We start from the raw sequence: 18,296 nt of genomic DNA on the forward strand, positions 1-18,296 counted from the left end.
ATTTTATCTCTGTGACGTGTACTATATTCGTGAATGTTACTATGTGATTTAAAATTCTCTATGTTAGATTTTATATAATTTAAACACTGATAAATATACATACAAGGAACAGTAAGTATATTAAAATTCCTGAAAACATATTTGCAGTCTTCTCTATATTTTAGACCTCCTACTATACGGATAGCTCGACGTTGTAATCTGAAAATTGTAGAAATGGAAGCAGAATGACCCCATACTAATAGTCCATAACTGATGTGACACTGGCATAATGAATAAAATGCAGTTTTTAGAGTTTCAGGAGGAACTTGATCTTTTAAATTGCGAAGTGCAAAAATACCACTACAAAGTAATTTTGCAACCTTTTCTGAATGTGTATTAAACCTCAATGAGGAGTCAAGAAAGATTCCTAAAAATTTTGTAGATCCTTCCACAAAATCTATTTTTTTCTTTAATGAAAAAACCAATGTATTTGTTTTATTTTTGTTTAATGTTAATTTATTGGATTCGAACCAAGACAAAGCCTTTGACTGTGCATCATCTACGATTTTTAACGCTGTAGACAGATTTTCGTTTTTTTCCATTAGAGTTGTATCATCTGCAAAATGTATACTTTTATTTTCCATGTATGAAGAAAAATCATTTATATAAATAATAAAAAGAAGTGGTCCAAGTACAGAGCCTTGGGGCACTCCTAATTCAACTAATTCAACTTTTGAACGATTCACCTTGTATAAATCGAAACTGAAAACCACAGAGAGCAGAAAGGGCTTGCCTCAGACAAAAAAACAGAAAAAAATAGAAGGATCTTACTTTTAACTAATTTATTATGCGTTACACATTTTTATAATTATATTGAACAATAGACTGTTTGTAAATTGTATCAAAGACACTAAGAAAAAAAGTGGCCACAATAAATCAACTGATGTGTTACATCCCAAATTTTGTTTCCTCTTTTCGGTGATTGTGCCTTGGTTGCGTGTTTGGTTGCAATTTGAAAGAGTTTTTAATTGTTTGTGTGAAAATAGTGTAGTGGCACCCTCCCTCTGTGCTAATGTGCCGCCACCCACTTAACTCTTCACTTTCGGGGTTAATCGGTCACCCTGACCCACGAAATCTCCCCCAAAATCGCACCCCCGCCTACCTGCCGCTAATTCAAGTACCCCAAGTCCCGTTGCCCTAACGGCATCCGCCTAAGAACGTGAAGGTCGCAAATGCACCCCAGCGAAAACAAGAGTGGCTCGTGCCGCAACCCCATTGCATCGCGATTCAAAGCTCCCGCCAATGAGCGGAAAGCTCTGGGGGTGTTGTTACATGTGTAGCATATGCGAGCTTCCGGTCACTCGCAGTGATAAAGCTCCTCGATCGAAAATCGAAGCTTGGCCAGCGCGTACCGAGCCTTCAGCAGCAACAACAAAACAACAATCTCACATTTCAAAGTAGCCGAGCTGGTTTAATTTAGGAAATAGATTGTTAAATCTAACAGAGTTGAACTTGCATCCGACTGGGTACTTCCTCTCTGAAAGTATTCTCGTAAATTATATAATGTTCTAGATATAAAAATTGCGCTGCGAATCAATTTGATGATGGTATTTTTAGAGAGGATGGAAATGGGTCTGGGCTTGCAAGGGCTGAGGGCTGGCTCACGCAAAATGGCCGACGGGAATATAAACAAGGACCGGTTGGATTTTGACACGACAGCTGCGACTGATTTAGATTAAGTGGAGTATTAAACCATTCAAAGTACTCTTTCGGATCTCACACGGTTTTTTTTTGGGCCGAAATTCGACCAAAATCGATGTTGTACAACGTAGGTAAACAAACGATACACGACCGGTTTAAATATTATACAAATTTTGGTGATTTTATCGCAATGTGCGTGCTCAACGTACCGTGATGAAGTACGTCATAAAATTCGAATTAAAAATTACGAAAATAAATATCGTTAATTTTTAAAAGTGGCATGGAAATTTAAGCATTTTTTTTTTAACTTTTCTAATAATTTTAGTCGTTTGATTTCGAGATAACGACAAATATAATTTTAATTTTTGCTTTGACAATATTTAGGTCTTTAACTACTTAATTGTTTCTTTCCATTTACTTAAATTTCTCTTGTGTAAATCTTTACGAATTCTCTTAATTATTCTGTATGATGCTGGATTCCACGTCTTTAAATAAATTTTCAAAGAGCTTGCAAAATTAAGTTGCAACACCGGATAATGTAGAAACAAATATTTACGGGACCTGGGAATTTTCATAACTTCTATCCCTACGTTTATTACTGTTGTCAAAATCACAGGTTACGGATCAAAAAAATATACCTACCCCTAGTAATCTATAACCCTTTTATCGCAAATCTACTTTTGTGGCAATTTTTTTAAGTCATTTTACGATTTCTTCTGCGAGTTAGTGTGTAATTCTTTGTTTAATAGATTTATAAATAGAAAAATAGGAAAGTCGAAACAAACATCTGCTATCATTACAAGAAATAAAGAAATAAAGGCCGAATAAAGTTTCAATTTTGAAACTTCGTAAATGATTCATAAAACTACTGCGAAGGGTGCAAACATGAGATAAGAGAGTTGTAATTTTCAGATTTTTGTATTTTGTGTGTCCTTGTTTAACAGTATTGTCTATATACAGTTGGATATGGTTATAACGAACCAGGCTTTTAACGTACGTTCGGAATTGCGAACAAAATTGAAAGTCCCGTTGTATAATTTTTTATTATAGAAACAAACTGGTTTGGTTTTAAAACGAATAAACAAATCTCGCTTACAACAAACACTTGCTTTTAATGTCAATTTTTAGACAAAAAGCGCGTTTAACGACTTGGTTATGTAGTGGGCACGTGGCACGTGCACTTTTGTTACGTTCTAGGAAACAATAAACATTTCCGATATTATTGCAAAAAATTCCATAAATGACACATGCCTTGAAGAAATCTAAAGTACAAACAAAAATAAGTAAATAAATAGAATATTCGCCATATTATACGTATACCTTTGTTAATTAATAAAATAGATTAATTAGTTATTTCGAATATTAGAACTTATTTAACTTGAAAATTAGGTACTCTTTAAGCCGACGATTGGTTAGAACGAAGTCCCTTTTGGGTGCTCGTTATGACTGAATTCTACTGAAATTTTATAATTTTTGACAAATAAATTGTTTCTTAGCACACCGAGTGTAAAATGCGATCCAACAAAGACAATACCTTTAGCGCTGATTGGTATTTTTTAAAGTCTGAGTAAAATCAATTTTTAAATCTTGAGACCACATTTTTCAAAAACTTAGCTTTCATATTTTGACGTAAGTGTCTTTATTTTTAGTGATTTGTGGTTTCTTCTGAGTGTGTGTAATTCCTTGATTAATAGATTTAAAAATAAATGAATTAGAAAAAAAGTTAAATCTTGATATAAAATCAAAACTTTACCTAAGTATATTTTCACACAAGTTACAAGTACCTAACTACAGGGTTTCTCAATTGGGATTTATTTTTGAAAATTTATTAGTTGTAAATGGACGGTAAACCGCACCCCGAACAGCATCTCAAGATTTCCTGCGATTTCTTCATGATTATCCTTGATTTTTTCAACATTTTTTCCAATTATTTTAAACGATTTCCCTTGATTTCCTCAAAATTTTCGCTGATTTCCACAATTTTTGTACACGATTTACCTCCAGCTTTGTAATAAAATTGTTAGAAAATTACAAAATTAATTTTCTAGAAAGATATTTAACGGAGAAATAAATTTAAACCTCAGCTGAAACAGCAACGACACATGCACTGCCTCAGCAACTAACAGAGAGATAAAATTTAACTGGAGTTTATTTGTACCGCAGAAACCGGGCCTAAGACGAGTATATTGACAATTTTGTCTTAATTTCATTAAGAACTATTATTATTTAACCAACAAAAACACTTTTAATTCAATTACTTGAAACCAAACGCATTATCAAGTAGTTACGAGCATTTAGTATTTCTGTTAACGTTTGAGAAAATGTCAGATGTACACCTTAATTGATTCATCATTTATACCTAATATCTAGCATTAATGTTTATTTTGCCAAAAAGCTCACAAAGTCACGCAAAATAGGATTAAAAAAAACATCACATCTGCTGCAGGCTGCACCAAATCCTATGTAAATATTTGTGATAGAATAAAACTACGGTAAATTCCATTTCAAATTTATAAAAAAAATTAAATGCGGTTACTTTTTGACCGATTCAGTGCTGAAGATTCTTGTTTTATTAAAAATAAATCATACTTTTTTTGCAAGTAAAAAATAATTTGAGGCCACTTTTCAATCGTCGAATAATTTTATCCCAGGGATAAAGTTTAAATAATACATGTTATTAAGTTATTATATATTGTAACAACTATGCAGGTGTTCCGTCTATACCGCACATTAGAAGTATTAAAGATATTTATTTGAAAGTTGGTACTCAGCTATAATCCGTTGAATTCTGCTGAAAATATTTTCAAGTTGGCGGCACTTTCGGTTATACCGAAAGTCGCAATCAACTTTCTTATTTTAAATGGAAAGCTAGGTTTTTCACTGCATTTTTGGATTAGTTGGGTTATTTTAAAGGAGTTTTTATCAGCTTTCCCATTTCCGAGGTATTTAAGATTTTTTGAAAATTTTTGGACTTGCACCTGCCACTTTAAAATACGGTAACTTTCTTAGTTTTGGATATTTCGAAATCATATTTGGAGAATTAAAAGAGAAAGTTTATATCTATTATACAGTGTGTTCAAAATATTGAAAAAGAAGTTAATAAACCCAAAAATTTTAATGTTAATTTTGGACAACTTCAAGTAACCAAAACTTAATTTTTTCAAATCGGATGTACCAATTTTTATTTTACTAGATAGAGGAGAATTTTTTTTTGCATCGATCTACAGACTGATCCAGAAATACTGAGTCTGTTGGCAACAGATTTAAAAGTATTTGTGCTCGTAATTTGCAACATTCGGAAATAAAATTAACTAGACGCCCTCTGGTGATGACTTTTGAACTATGTCGAAAACAGTAAAGAAATTTTCATAATGCCACATTTAACTGACATTTAATGAATTGTTCAACAATTTTGCGTGTATAGTGTTAATTACTTACAATAGAAAGAATTACTTTAAAAGTACGTGGTGGTAAATACTAGCGTTGACTTTGGTTCTGTAGTTTTTCGTGGTATGAAGTGTTTATTGTTGGAACTTGAAAGTGGATAAAAAGTGAAAAATATTTAAATTTTGATTACAAAGTGTTATCAAACAGTTGTCTAATTAAAGATTATAAGTAATGGATCACAGCGAACACAAAGTTTGGCTCAAGAAACCAATAAATTAGTGAAGTGTTATGAATTTTAGGTTAGAATTTTCCACTGAAAAAATCATGAAATGCTGCGGTAAATCTACAAAACTACAATAAAGATTATCAACTGCTGACACATTTAAACGTAAATTATGCCAACAGGTAGGCTTTTCAATGTCTTTGTAATAATTTTCCAATAAAGAAAGTGAACCAAACAGTCATTCGTTATTCGTGTTTTCCTCGTCATCTCTCATTTGTCAACATAAGTTTCTTGCATCAAAGATGCAATAATCATTCCGCATAGGCAATGTAATAATTGTGAAGCCCCAAAATTCGTACAACGCTCAAAACATCCGAATAAACATTTTCCCGCCATTTATGGTTACTGTTTTCGACCTAGCTCAGTGGCGCCCCCAACGGTAATTTTACTTCCGAATTGCAACTGAATTTGATTTTTCTTGACAATTATTTGACGTACAACCCCACAAGAATGTTAAATTTTGGTAATTGGAAGCGTACTTTGGTATCTTTAAAAATTTAAGCCCAGTGTTGCCAACAGACTCAGTATTTCTGGATCAGTCTGTATATTGAATTCCCCATACCTATTTGTGATAATTTTCAAGTTATGTTGGTTTTTTTGACATTGCATAAAATTTTTTACTAATAAAAACATTGAGATTAAACAAACGACAACCTCTGTTCAAAATTGTGTTATTCGTCTGGAGATAATAACATAAATTTATTTAATGTTTGTTTAAAAAAATTTAATTTCCCACATTTTTTCTCTCGTTTCCATGGCAACCTATGAGAAAAGGCCTATGGTTAATGAATTTTTCAATCCCAACAAAAATATATTGTAACTATTAAAACTATTAAACATAAATATAACGAATGCTAATAGAGATCAATGCAGAATTAAATTATCTACGATTTAATGGAAAGAAAACTTGTGGCATTTTATTAAAAAAAATAAGTTATGGGTGCTTCAAGTTCTGCAAACTTAACTTTAAACATTTGGAGTTTGTTTGAAATTTGAAAACACCAAAGGAAAGATCTAGGCTTACTCTTTCAAATGAGCTAAAAAATATTTCCAAATTTTTAAAAATGGCACAATTATCGATTTTTTAACTAAAAGGTGCAAATCGAAAAAAAAATTAAAAACAATAAATATTTCGTAAACATCTAAATTTTAGTATAGGAAATGCTTATGAAAACTATCTTAAACTAACTCTATTAATCCAAAAATGCATTAAAAAATATAACTTTTCATTTAAAGTAACGAGTTCATAGCGACTTCTGGTATTACCGGAAGTGTCACCATCTTGAAAATATTTTCATTTTTTACCTAAGACATTTGGTTGTACATAAATTTTCCACCTTTTGTAAAACAAGAATCTGTAAGCCAATTATTTACTGTAGTTTTGGAATAATTTGGAAAAAGTTCTTTTAAATTTGCCGAAAAGCTAGCAAATCCGGGCAGGCCGGACCCAAAAAACCTTAAGAAATAGGCATTACATCCGCTGCATCGTTGTGTAAATAATTGTAATCCGAGTAAAAGTTAAAAAGTTTCCGTTTCCGGTCAGAATGCATCCCGGAAAGGCAAGAGTCTGGCGATGGTGGCGCGTGCTCGCAAAAAGATTGACAGTGATGTATTAAGTGTTGTTGTGCGAAAGGGTGTGTGTGTGCGAGTTGTCTGAGGTAAAGGTCCGTCATGAGCGGGGGCGGCGGTCAGTCCGTTGGGTCGTTAGGGACGGCTAGACGTGAAGCAGACGGTCGCTCGGATGGCCGCTCGGGGATATGACTTTGCGGTGGTTTGTTCCGGGAAATCTCGCCCTGTTTACCCGAAAGGATTCACGCGATGAAGGGTCGCCCGCCTTTCGCTCTTATTCCAGACGGGACACCGAAGGTCGACTTTATTTGGGTTAGGAGAATAGACCTTGACGCACAATACGACGACGGACGTATTCTTAGAAACGACCACGTGTTGGACACGCGACCACTTTTTACAAAACAATGCCGAATTAACGACGCGCCCACACCTATATTTGCATAATCGGGGCTCAAGGGGCGCACAGAAAAGTCATGCTCATCCACGATATGGACATAAAATTAGAAATCTGGCATTTTTTGGGAATTACAAGGAATTTTTCTTGTTTCAAAATGGGCAAAATCGTTAGAAAAAACTATGTATTTCAATGTTCAAAGCGCCTTATTTTGGATGAAACCGACTATTTTTAGATTTTCTTTGATGAAACAAGTTGATTTATGCTTTTTTTTTTCTTTAAACAATAAAACAATTTTTTTCTTCTGAAAACGACCAAATCATCTTCTATTGGAGGAAAACCGCGCTGTAATATGTTAATTTTCAATTGTCTCTCGCATAAAAATGATTAAAATCGCGTGAGAATAGCTCAAAGCGTTAGACTAAAAACGACGATTTTTGGACCAAAATGTCGATATTCGCTGTTGTTCCAAAATTTTAAAAATATGAATGACGTTTGGGCTTTATAGTCTGCTAAAATCATTATTAATGTTTTTTTTAATACTAATCACTCAGAAATCACCGTTTGCTAATATGCACGTGAACTTCTTATAATATATTACAGTATAAGTGGATATTGAGGACTTTAAAATACGCGCGATTTTTCGAGCACGACGGCGTAGTCGGAGTGCTCGAAATAGAGCAAGTGTCTTAAAGACCAGTTATCCACGAATACGTTATTTTTTTATTGATACATTTTGAAATCATAAATACTGATATTAATATTACAGAAATTGAAAATAATGTAATGTGAGATCAGTATACCTTTTGTTGTCATGTCATTATATGGTTGAGTGTCATTATAACAAAAAATCATAAAAGAGTTGCCATGGACACTTAAAAAATGCGCGTTTTTGAAAGTTGGTTAAATTTTATACACGCTCCTGCGTGCTTTAAATAAGCAAAATAGATTACCAATAAAAAAAAGTTCTAATACATAATTACTTAATCCAAATAATTATTTATTAATAAAAGTAATAATATGTATTATATACAGATTTCTAATGTCATTCTAAAACAATGTTTCAATGATCTTTTGTGTAAAAAATACTTAAAAAAATTGTAGCTAACCCTAAAACTATGGTTGTAAGAATTTTTTATTTTTATTTCATTAATTATTTTTTGAGACTAGCGCCAATTGTTTTAAGTATTTTTTGCCCAAAACAACATTTTAAGCATCGTTTGTTTTAGAATGACGTAGGAAACATTTTTTGTGCAACGATTTAATATACAGAGTGAGTTTAAAGTAACGTATTAAATTCATATTTTCATTATTATAGTTTAAAAAAAGCAAAACAAATAATCGCCTATTATCAAAAAAAAATCGGAAAAACAGTCTTTTATGTGTAATTAACAAATTAATTAACTAATAAGTTTTTTAATTTTTACTTTATTATCTTTTCAATTTTTCTGTTTTTTTTTTCAATTCTTTGTTATACTTGTCACAATGATAAGATTTGCTGCTTAGCACAAGAAGAAAACCGAATTTTAATGAATTCCACGTTAAAGTAAAAGTAAAAGAGTTTCTACGTTAGTGTTGCTTAGAAAAAAAGATTTTACAAAGATTTTCATCTAGTTAATTTAGAAATTGTTTTGCATGTAAATAAAAGTTGTGTCACTTGTTTCGTTAAAAAGCAACTAAAATGTTATACTGTGTCGTAGGCGAATGCCGCAATTCTTACGAGTTAAAAAAGATACACACGAGTTACATACAACATTTTTTCTACGTCTATCACACTATGAAAATATACAGGGTGCTCAAAAACTGGCGCACCAACTCAGTGGTACGTTATTGACAAGCAAGTGCAGATTACGGGAAAAATGTTGAAAAAATTCCTAAAGTTATATTTTAAAAAATCTGGAGCTACAAACTTATTGTGTTAACTTCTTTAGTTTTCATTATTTTCTTATATTTCCATGTTTTACACCAGGTAATCGTTCCGTAACAAAACGATGAACAATTATTTTTAAATTTACTATCAGATTTTAGCAGTTTTTTTAATTTAAAAAAATTCAAATTCATCCAAAAAATCACAATGTGTAGATGTGCCAACACTGGGAATTATTTCCTAGGAAACGTTTCAAAAATTTTTTTTATTGTTGCTCAAATTCTATTGCTATCATGACTGTTAGACAACGTTGCCACATATCATTTACCTAAAATTAGTTATTTCTCAATAACTTTAATACAAAGATTTTTTTACTATTTTTACCTTTATATGTAACCATTTCTCTACCACACACCATTGAGTTGGTGCGCCAGTTTTTGAGCACGCTGTATATAAAAAAAAGTATTTATTCAAATTTTCTTATTAATTCAAAACATGGAAAGTACAGTTCTGGCCAATATTGATTTGAGGAGAAAGAAATTATACTTCGTCTACATTTGTATTATTATTTTGCACTTCTTTTTGCGTTGTAGGATGAACTGTAGAATTGTGGATGCTTGAAAAGTTGCTTTAGTGCAACAACACCCTTCTTGAACGATATGCGTGTTCTCGCAAATTTTATCTCGTGACAGCGTCTATTAACTACCCCGTACTTTGCAAAAATTTTAATATTTACGCGTTAAAAAATGACACGTTACGGCACTTAAGCATTATACTCTATGAACAGACATGAATGAAAAAATGCTACGTTTTATAACGGACGTAAAAAAAATCTTGTGTTTATGTCGTCAGGAAAACAGATTTTTTTCTCATTCACAACGCCGACGTGTTTTTTAAACTCGGCTTCGCCTCGTCACTTTTAAGATGGAAAAAATCACTTTTCCTTTATCTCGCCGCACAAATATTAGCATCGAATTACTTAAAATGATCGGAATTAATTTAATAATTTTAGATGTATTTTAGTTTTGTGTAAAAAAACACAGAAAAAATCATATTAATGACGTTTGCAAATTGGCAAGTAAAGTAGATATTATTTGGTCACCCTTTCCCAGCCATTACGCTCTGGATGAGGCATCCATATTTAAAAAATGGCCTCGTTTATCGCTGCTGTCATCGCAAAATCTGTCAAATCGCACCAATCGCTGCGTTTTGCAAGTCGCCGATTGGCCAATCCCGCGTGTCCAATTCGGGCGGGAACTTGATTCCCAAGTCGCAAATAACCAATAACCGAAAATCGACTATAAATTACCGCCCCGGTCCAATTAATGCAAATGAGACTTTTAATAATGTAAAAATGATTGTCGCTCCGACGTTGAATTGCTATATAACGGCAAGATCCATGGTGGGTGGAGTTTAGACCAGCTGTCAGCGATACATAGACCACGTGTTTTTCGTCAAGGCTGTCCAAAACGCTCCACCGCTTCCTAATACATCAAAACCGTAAAATTTCGATTTTTTCAATGGACGTCTCGAATGACTGCACGCATCGATCGGTGATTGTTTCCGTGAGACGGACGAACGGTCGCTTTTTCCAACGTTTGGTGGTTTTACCACGATGGTGGTGCGGCTTTTTGGACAGCCCTGGAAATAAGCGCACCTGGTTATTGCTACCGGATATACAAGCAGACAGACGGTTGTTCTCGTTCTCTACTCTCTTGCACCCAATATGGTATTCGTTTTTATAGTTCCTATTTTTTACCAAATTTCGGATCTAATAAATTATACACGGCGAGACGAAAAAATTTCAGGGCCTAATTAAGGGAGGCGTGACGCCATTTTTATCAGCGCGGACGAAAACCAACTGGAATTGGAATAAACCGGGAGTCCGTTACGGTTTTTCGTTATTTATGAACCGGGGAAATGAAACGCAAAAATGCTTTTTTTCACACAGTTATTGCAGTCTGACGGATGTTACGCCACTGGATATTAATTCGATTTCTTTGCCGGAATTTGAATAAACAAAGTGTACTCGGTTTTAATTGTTGATTTATTCGTGGAGATAGTAGAAAAATTGAAAAAAAATTGGAGTTTTTACTGTTTATTCTTAGTATTATTAGCAGATTCAAAACTATAAAATTGCCAACGTTGCATTTTCTCTAAAAGTTAGTTGTTATAAATTAATCATGCACTAAAAAATTAATAGTTTCAATGAATGAACCAATCATTAATAACTATTTTACATTTTTAACAACTTTATTTAAAAAAATAACTCCGGAAAATGCACAAATATACAGTGTGTTTCGGAAATGAGCTACAATACGAACTTGTGTTTTTTTAATGGAACACCTTAAATTTTATTGCATTTTTGAACGCAGCTTTTAATACTGATGATTTTGAGCTAAACTTGTATTGGGCAATTCTGCTTAGTTTTTGAAATAATTCGATTTTTTTGGACAAAAACACGTGTTTTACAAAAATGCTTTCCCAAAAACTAAGAATTCTAGAATAGTAGGACTTTCACCACTTTAAAGGGGAAAGTTCAAAATACCTACCAATAATTGTTTAATGCATGGCGATTAGTAAAAAAATAGTAAGTTTGTTAAAAGTTGAATAACGTAAAAAGCTAAATGAAACACACCCTATTTTTTGTTTTTGTTTTCAAAGATTCTTAAATTGTTTATCTAAAAATTTAAAGTTTTAAATGTATAAAGACTAAAAGAATACTTGAGTTTAAAACGTAATTTTAGCACCAATGCACATTATTCTTTCTTCTTTAAAGTGGTAAAAATCCTACATTTTAAGAATTTATGTAGTAGTTTTTTTGTAAGTGTGTTTCCATCCAATAACATTTTTGCTAAAAACATCAGTGTTAAAAGCTACATTCAAAAATGCAGAAAAATATAAGGTGTTCTATTAAAAAAAACATAAGTTTGTATTCTTGGGTAGGGTGGGGTAGTATCGGACATGGGGCAACTCTGGACATTTTGGAATGTCTTTTGCTAAGCTATATGTGTCTAAAAGTTAAAAGATCACTGACGCGAATTTGCATTTTTTGTTGACTAGTTTGGGTTTCAACTTCTCAAACTAAATTTTTATGCTCAACTTGATTTAGATATGGTATTTTAATTTGTTTTTATTTTCAAAAATTGGTTTAATTCCCTACATTATAACTTTATAACTTATAAAGCTAGTACGTTGACTGCATGTGATAATAAACTTCAAATGGCTTTATAATTTCGAAAAGAATAGGGTAGGTTCGGACAATAGTTATCGGGCGCTAAAACTTTAAAGAAAAATTTTCTTAAACAATGGGAAGTAAACCTTTTCTTAAAAAGGACAATATTTCTAGAGTCCTCTGAGCTGATGTTGTTTCAGAGTTACCCAAACCATTCAAAATCGCCGATTATCCTCTGTTTTAAAGTGTGACGTAATTTTTTTCCATATGAAATTCAATAGAATATTCTTCTTTAATTAGTATTTTTGTTTTTTATACAAATAAATTTAGTAGTTTTGAGTAAATGTATCAATTTAAATAATAAGGCATTTGTCTGCATGTGCTTCACGGTACGGACGGGTAAATCTTTAGTTAGCTTAATTAAATTAATACATTTATTCAAAAACTATGAGTGTAGTGTTGATTTTTTTTACAAATGTGGTCAATTGTATAGGCTTTCCAAAAGTGCAACCGTTTAAACTGCGACACGATTTTAAGAATTTTGAAGAGTTCCAAAAAAAGTCGTCCAAAGCTACCCCACCCTACCCTAGATAATTTCTAAAACACCTTGTATACTTGATAATTATCTATTAATCTTCTAACATTTAAAGATCAATAATGTACTTTTCCAACTCGCTGAGACACCTTGTATGATTTTTGATTGTCCGCGGCAATTTGGAACGCATAAAATTTTTTGTCTTGTGCAAGAATCCGCCGTTTGGGGTTGAGCAGGCATCTGAGCCAATAAGACCCCAGAGAATCAAACATTGCGAAGGGTCTGCTAAATCAAGCATACCATTTTCCGGCTATTTTCCCCCGAATCTCCCGAACTTTGAGTTTATAATAAAATCAGGAATAATAAAGTGAAAGGGCGTTTTTGTCGGTCAAACTTTCGTTTATTTCGAACAAAGCCAGTGTCCATCGTTTTGTAAAAAGTTAAAATCGATGATTATGGGATAGGATAGGGAACGGGGGTTGAAATTTCTCATTTCGCCGCGTCGTCGCGAGTCTATGTAAACTTTGCGAAAGCTCGAGATGAAATTCTCGCTCGAAAGCTCCAAATAATAATTAAAAAATTCGAGATGGAGGAAAGACTGTTTAATATTTGATTAGTGGTGCATCGGCATCGATCGGGCGTCAATGTCCGAACAATGCGCACTCGCTTTTGAATTTTCGGGCTGTTGGGCCCTTTTTATTTTTTTATGATTTTGTTTTGATTTATTTTTCGTTTTTATTTTGTTTTAGAATCTGTACGGAGATGCGAGTTACCTTCGTGGAGAGTCAAGACGCGGAAGGGGAAAGGGACGAGGTGCTGGGGTAGGTTGCAACATTGAGCCCTTGGAACACATGACTCACTCAAATTATTGATGTTGATTTATTTTATTCGGCTAGGGCGCCGCGCAAAACCAATTAAAAAAACTAATTGGAGGCGCGAAATAATTTGAGCGAGGGCATATTGTAATTTTATGCATTGGTACACGATTCGGTACTGAGCAATTTGTTTTTAATCGGATTTTTCGCTGCCCGCGGCTTTTACGCTTATTAAAAACCTTATCAAAGCTCTACGAGAGAATTATTTTGTGATGAGCTGTACACGGTAATTGTAAATTTTGTAGAAAATGTGTTCAAGCATCGAGCATGCGCCCTACATTAATCAATACTCGCTACGAACTTCATACAACGAAATGACGATAAATACGAGCCAAATGTACCGACAGGGGTTGCAGCCGCCTTTCGGCCTTTCACCACACGCCAAATCCCACTCGGACCTAAGACACTCCCAAAATAACCCATTCATAACGAGCAGAAACATAATAAACCAGACAATCGGGCACGTTTTTGGTTTTATTAGCCACGATTTCAAATCGCAATTTTTCGCGCTAGAAGCTTTCGGACTTTATCAACGGCTTATGGACTCTCATGTATTTTGTGTTTCATAATTCATGGCCAGGGAAGGGAATCGGAAATGAATGAAACACGATTTATTGCGATTTGAAAAAAAAGAATTTTCACAATAACAAAATTGCTATTGATCACATTGATACAGGGTGAGTCACTAGGGTGGCATCGAGTCGTCGCGTCGTGACATTATTAAAAGTTGAAAAGCATAGACTCCTGGATTTAATGACTTCTAGTTACCACTAGAACATGTGATCCTGGAATATATTTCAGTGGTCAAATGTTTGAAACAGTTTAGTTTAGTCTATGGAGGACTATAAGTTAGGCAACGAAACGAGATTTTCTGAAACCAAAAAATAGTACGGCAGATTTAAAATGAGGGCGCTTTGAACGTTATACCGTTTCGACGCCAAATCGTTTTGAATTAATTTAAATTTAACCTATTTACTAATTACTTGGAAAAAATGCAGAAATGTTAAACTTTGCATTCTTAACAAACTGAGAAAAACTGTCGACTAAAATTTTCATGAGAAACATGAGAATAAAAAATTTTAAATTTAAAATTTTTGCTTCGTCCTGTGTTTTTCAAGACGCTGCGAATACGGCTAAAGATACAAGAAAACTGTTGAGAAGAAAGTTGTAGAGAATTAAATTTTTTTTTAAAATGTCCGCGAGACGATGTTTTTATCTTCAACGGTTTAGGCCCTAAAGACGTTTAAAAACGTTCAAGCGACGGATTCGTTTCATTGTACTAATGGTCAAGTCACGCACAGTTAATTTATACCTAAACCGTTGAAGACAGAAATATGGTCTCGCGGAGTTTTTGATAAAAAAATTAATTCTTTAGAACTTTTGTTTTGTACTTTTTTTTGTATGTTCAACCGTATTCACAGCGTTTTGATAAATATGCGACGGTGGGCAAAGAATTATCGCTTCGAATTATCGCTTCGAATTATCAAATTGCGTTCCATCTTATATTTTTGCGAACACTGTGAAGATACAAAATAATAGAGAATAAAATTTTCTACAAAAAAGTCCGTGCCACCATATTTTTATCTTTAACAATTTCCAATTAACTTGACCACTTTGGGGCCTAAATGGTGAAAGATAGGAATATGGTTTCGCGTATTTGTAAGAGAATTAATTGTCTACAACGTTTTTCCTAGCATTTGAAACTTTGTAGCGTTTTTAAAAATATGAAGCAAATTGGTAAAAGTTTGAAATTTTTTTAATTATAGTTTATGATAAAGTTTTTACATGATGTTTATGTCTTACTATTGAGAATTTAATGCTCTATTTGCCTGTATTTTTTTGTTTATTAAGCGTTATACAGATATAACAATTTTTTTAAATTAATTGCTCTGAAATATTGTACGGAAATTGCGCTCTCTGGCGACATTAACGGAAGTATCAGAGACAGACCGAGACTGTTATTTGTACGTCGTTTCATATCCTAACCTTTAGATCTCCGTAGTCCAGCCAAATAAACCAAATAAAATATGGAGCATACAGTATTTCTACTTGAATTTTTGAAATAAATTACTATGAAAAACATTGAATCAAAAAAAAAGTTTAACAATCTTCACAAGAAAGTGTTTTTTAAGGATTATTCAAAATAAGTAAGAGCTGGGAACAAGAAAAATTGTAAAGCATAAAATTTTACATAATTTTTTTTGACTTTTTTTTTGATATTACATATCAAAACTAACAGAGTTAGTGCCGTCAGAAGTAAAAAGATGTACAACCTTAAAAAAAATCATAGAACAAACTTGGAAAAATTTTGAATTTTGTGTATGCATCCTTATACCTTCATTCTGGATAAAGCTCGAAACTTAATTTTTTTTTTGCAAAACATCCCTCGATGAATGTGTATTCTAACGAATATACATAGACAACATATGTTTGTCAAAAAAAAACTGTTAAGATAGTCTTGGAACCTATTTCAAAAAAATATTACTTATTTAAATACTGATGACTGCATTCTTCGACTCACCCTGTATACTAAATGTTGCATATTAAAGAACAGTAAATAAAATGCGCAAGTTTTTCTGAATGTAAAATTTGTTCTCTACCAAATAAAGACAATTCTCGTAACTCTTATACAATGGTATAATTAACTAGGCGGTCTTTCAACTAGTATTTAAATGCGGGAATATTTATGAAATTAATAATGAATCAAAACCGTTGAGTCTTTCCTTAAAAGGCAAATTTAAAAGTCCTCGTTTTCCCCGGCTAATAATAAAATGACCGTTTTTGCAGCTGAAAGAATAAATAATTTATAGTAATAAGAATAAATAATGGATGAATTAAATTACTCTACTTGCGTCCATTTAATTAGCATACTGTAATTCAATTCCAACAATCTTTATTTTATTTGAAATATCTCGGGCGGTGAAACCCAAGCCTCATTAATTTTTCACGCTGACTTTGTATCCTTTAACCTCCAGCTCGAAACCGATAAACCCTTGTACCTTATTTTCCACGTCAATTTATGTCATCATCCAGCCAACAAATCATGAACAACCGACTTATCCTAAGGGTTTTCCGCCCACGTAATCGTCCTTTTTATTGGTCACGCAAACACCAAACGAAAAATCCCGCCAAAAATGATGACTCAATCCGGTAAAATTTTGAACAAACAACCCATATCAAATTCCGGTGCATGAAAGCTTCTTCAGGTAGCTGACCCAGTTCAAAACGGTTGGAATAATTGCGATTTCGCGTTTGCTTCAGAGCTACCGCGGAAGGAAGCCCAGCGGGCCGATCGCCTCGGTTCCTTCAGGAGCCCCGAGCGGCGTCCCCCAGGAGTCCAACGGCAACGTGACGATAATCTCCAATCAACAACAGCCGGCGAGACCCAGTCCCCAGCCCCCGACCGCCACCGTACAGCAAGCCATTCCCGTCCAACAACAATCAACAATGGTGAGTAAATAAGTGAAAAATTCCAGGTCCGGTGCGAAGTCAAATGTCGAGGAAGGGAATTGATTTAAGACCATTCCGGGAGGGTGAAGCGTGACCTGCCTCAACGGCGGGGGCGGTATATCTGATCCTCGGGTGGATTACACAAAATTCCCTCTTTATTGGGGCGCAAGATGCAGACAGCCACCCCTCGGGATAGACAACCAAATATACGCCTCAATACTCTCGTCTCGACAACAATTTCCACAAAAACGACCCAACTTGTTGCTTCCGATATCACAGTCCAACATCAGACTCTTTTGCAAGAAAAGGGTGGACTAATATTTTTGAGACTCGTCTTAATTTTGATAGGCGTTTAAAAAAAGTATTTTTTCTTTATCTCTGATATCTATATAGCAAAATAATCAGAAAATCGCGAGGGACAATAATTATGAATTACAAAATGCAAAAAATTTGGCAAGAAGATTACATAATGAATTGTAGTAAATAATGCATTCGTTGACCAGTTCCTTATAATGCTAATGTTAGGAGGAGAATTTTATTATTAAGACTAGATACCTGCTATACCTATTTGTTCCCTTCAAATTAGAATAACATACTTATGCTTTCGGATAAATAAATAATATATTTGGTGTTCCAGCGAGTTGGTAAAGTCCATTATTGATTGAAGTGTTGGAAAATTATTTATACTTCTTACAACTAACTAACTGCATATATACAATTTCAAATATTGGTCATTTTACTGTTTAGTTTAGTTTAGATAATCAAATAATTTGTTTTTTGACAAAAAGAGGCCCTTTTTAAAAATTTATTATGTAAAAACTAAGAATCCTAGAAAAGTACCACTTAAAAACTAAGGATGTGTATCAATTTTTTAAACTCACTTTACTCACTCCAAGTAAGAAGATAAGAAAATAGAGAAATAAATAACTTAAAAGAGTTAAAAGGAACACCTATTGAAGATTATTAAATTAAATTAAGTATAATAAATTGTTTTTTTAAAAACATAAAGCTTTAAATATCTACACTTGATGAATAAAAAGATATTTGACTTTACCTAAATGTTAATTTTAGCAACTGTTAG

At 33.2% G+C, this 18,296-nt stretch overlaps 1 protein-coding gene across 3 annotated transcripts in view; it reads left to right on the top strand.

The window, feature by feature from the left end:
• The window catches only part of Tet (Ten-Eleven Translocation (TET) family protein), a 46,755-nt gene that overhangs the window by 12,646 nt on the left and 15,813 nt on the right, over nucleotides 1–18,296 (top strand). For 2 of the 3 annotated variants that reach the window (XM_008194802.3, XM_015980013.2), the window contains exons 3-4: nucleotides 13,640–13,711; nucleotides 17,027–17,215. In XM_008194802.3, the coding sequence (XP_008193024.1) occupies nucleotides 13,640–13,711; nucleotides 17,027–17,215 (261 nt within the window). The remainder of the gene's footprint in view (nucleotides 1–13,639; nucleotides 13,712–17,026; nucleotides 17,216–18,296) is intronic. The other variant, XM_015980016.2, reaches the window with a different exon arrangement.

Source organism: Tribolium castaneum, chromosome 5, assembly GCF_031307605.1.
Source record: "Tribolium castaneum strain GA2 chromosome 5, icTriCast1.1, whole genome shotgun sequence".
Classification (NCBI taxonomy): domain Eukaryota; kingdom Metazoa; phylum Arthropoda; class Insecta; order Coleoptera; family Tenebrionidae; genus Tribolium; species Tribolium castaneum.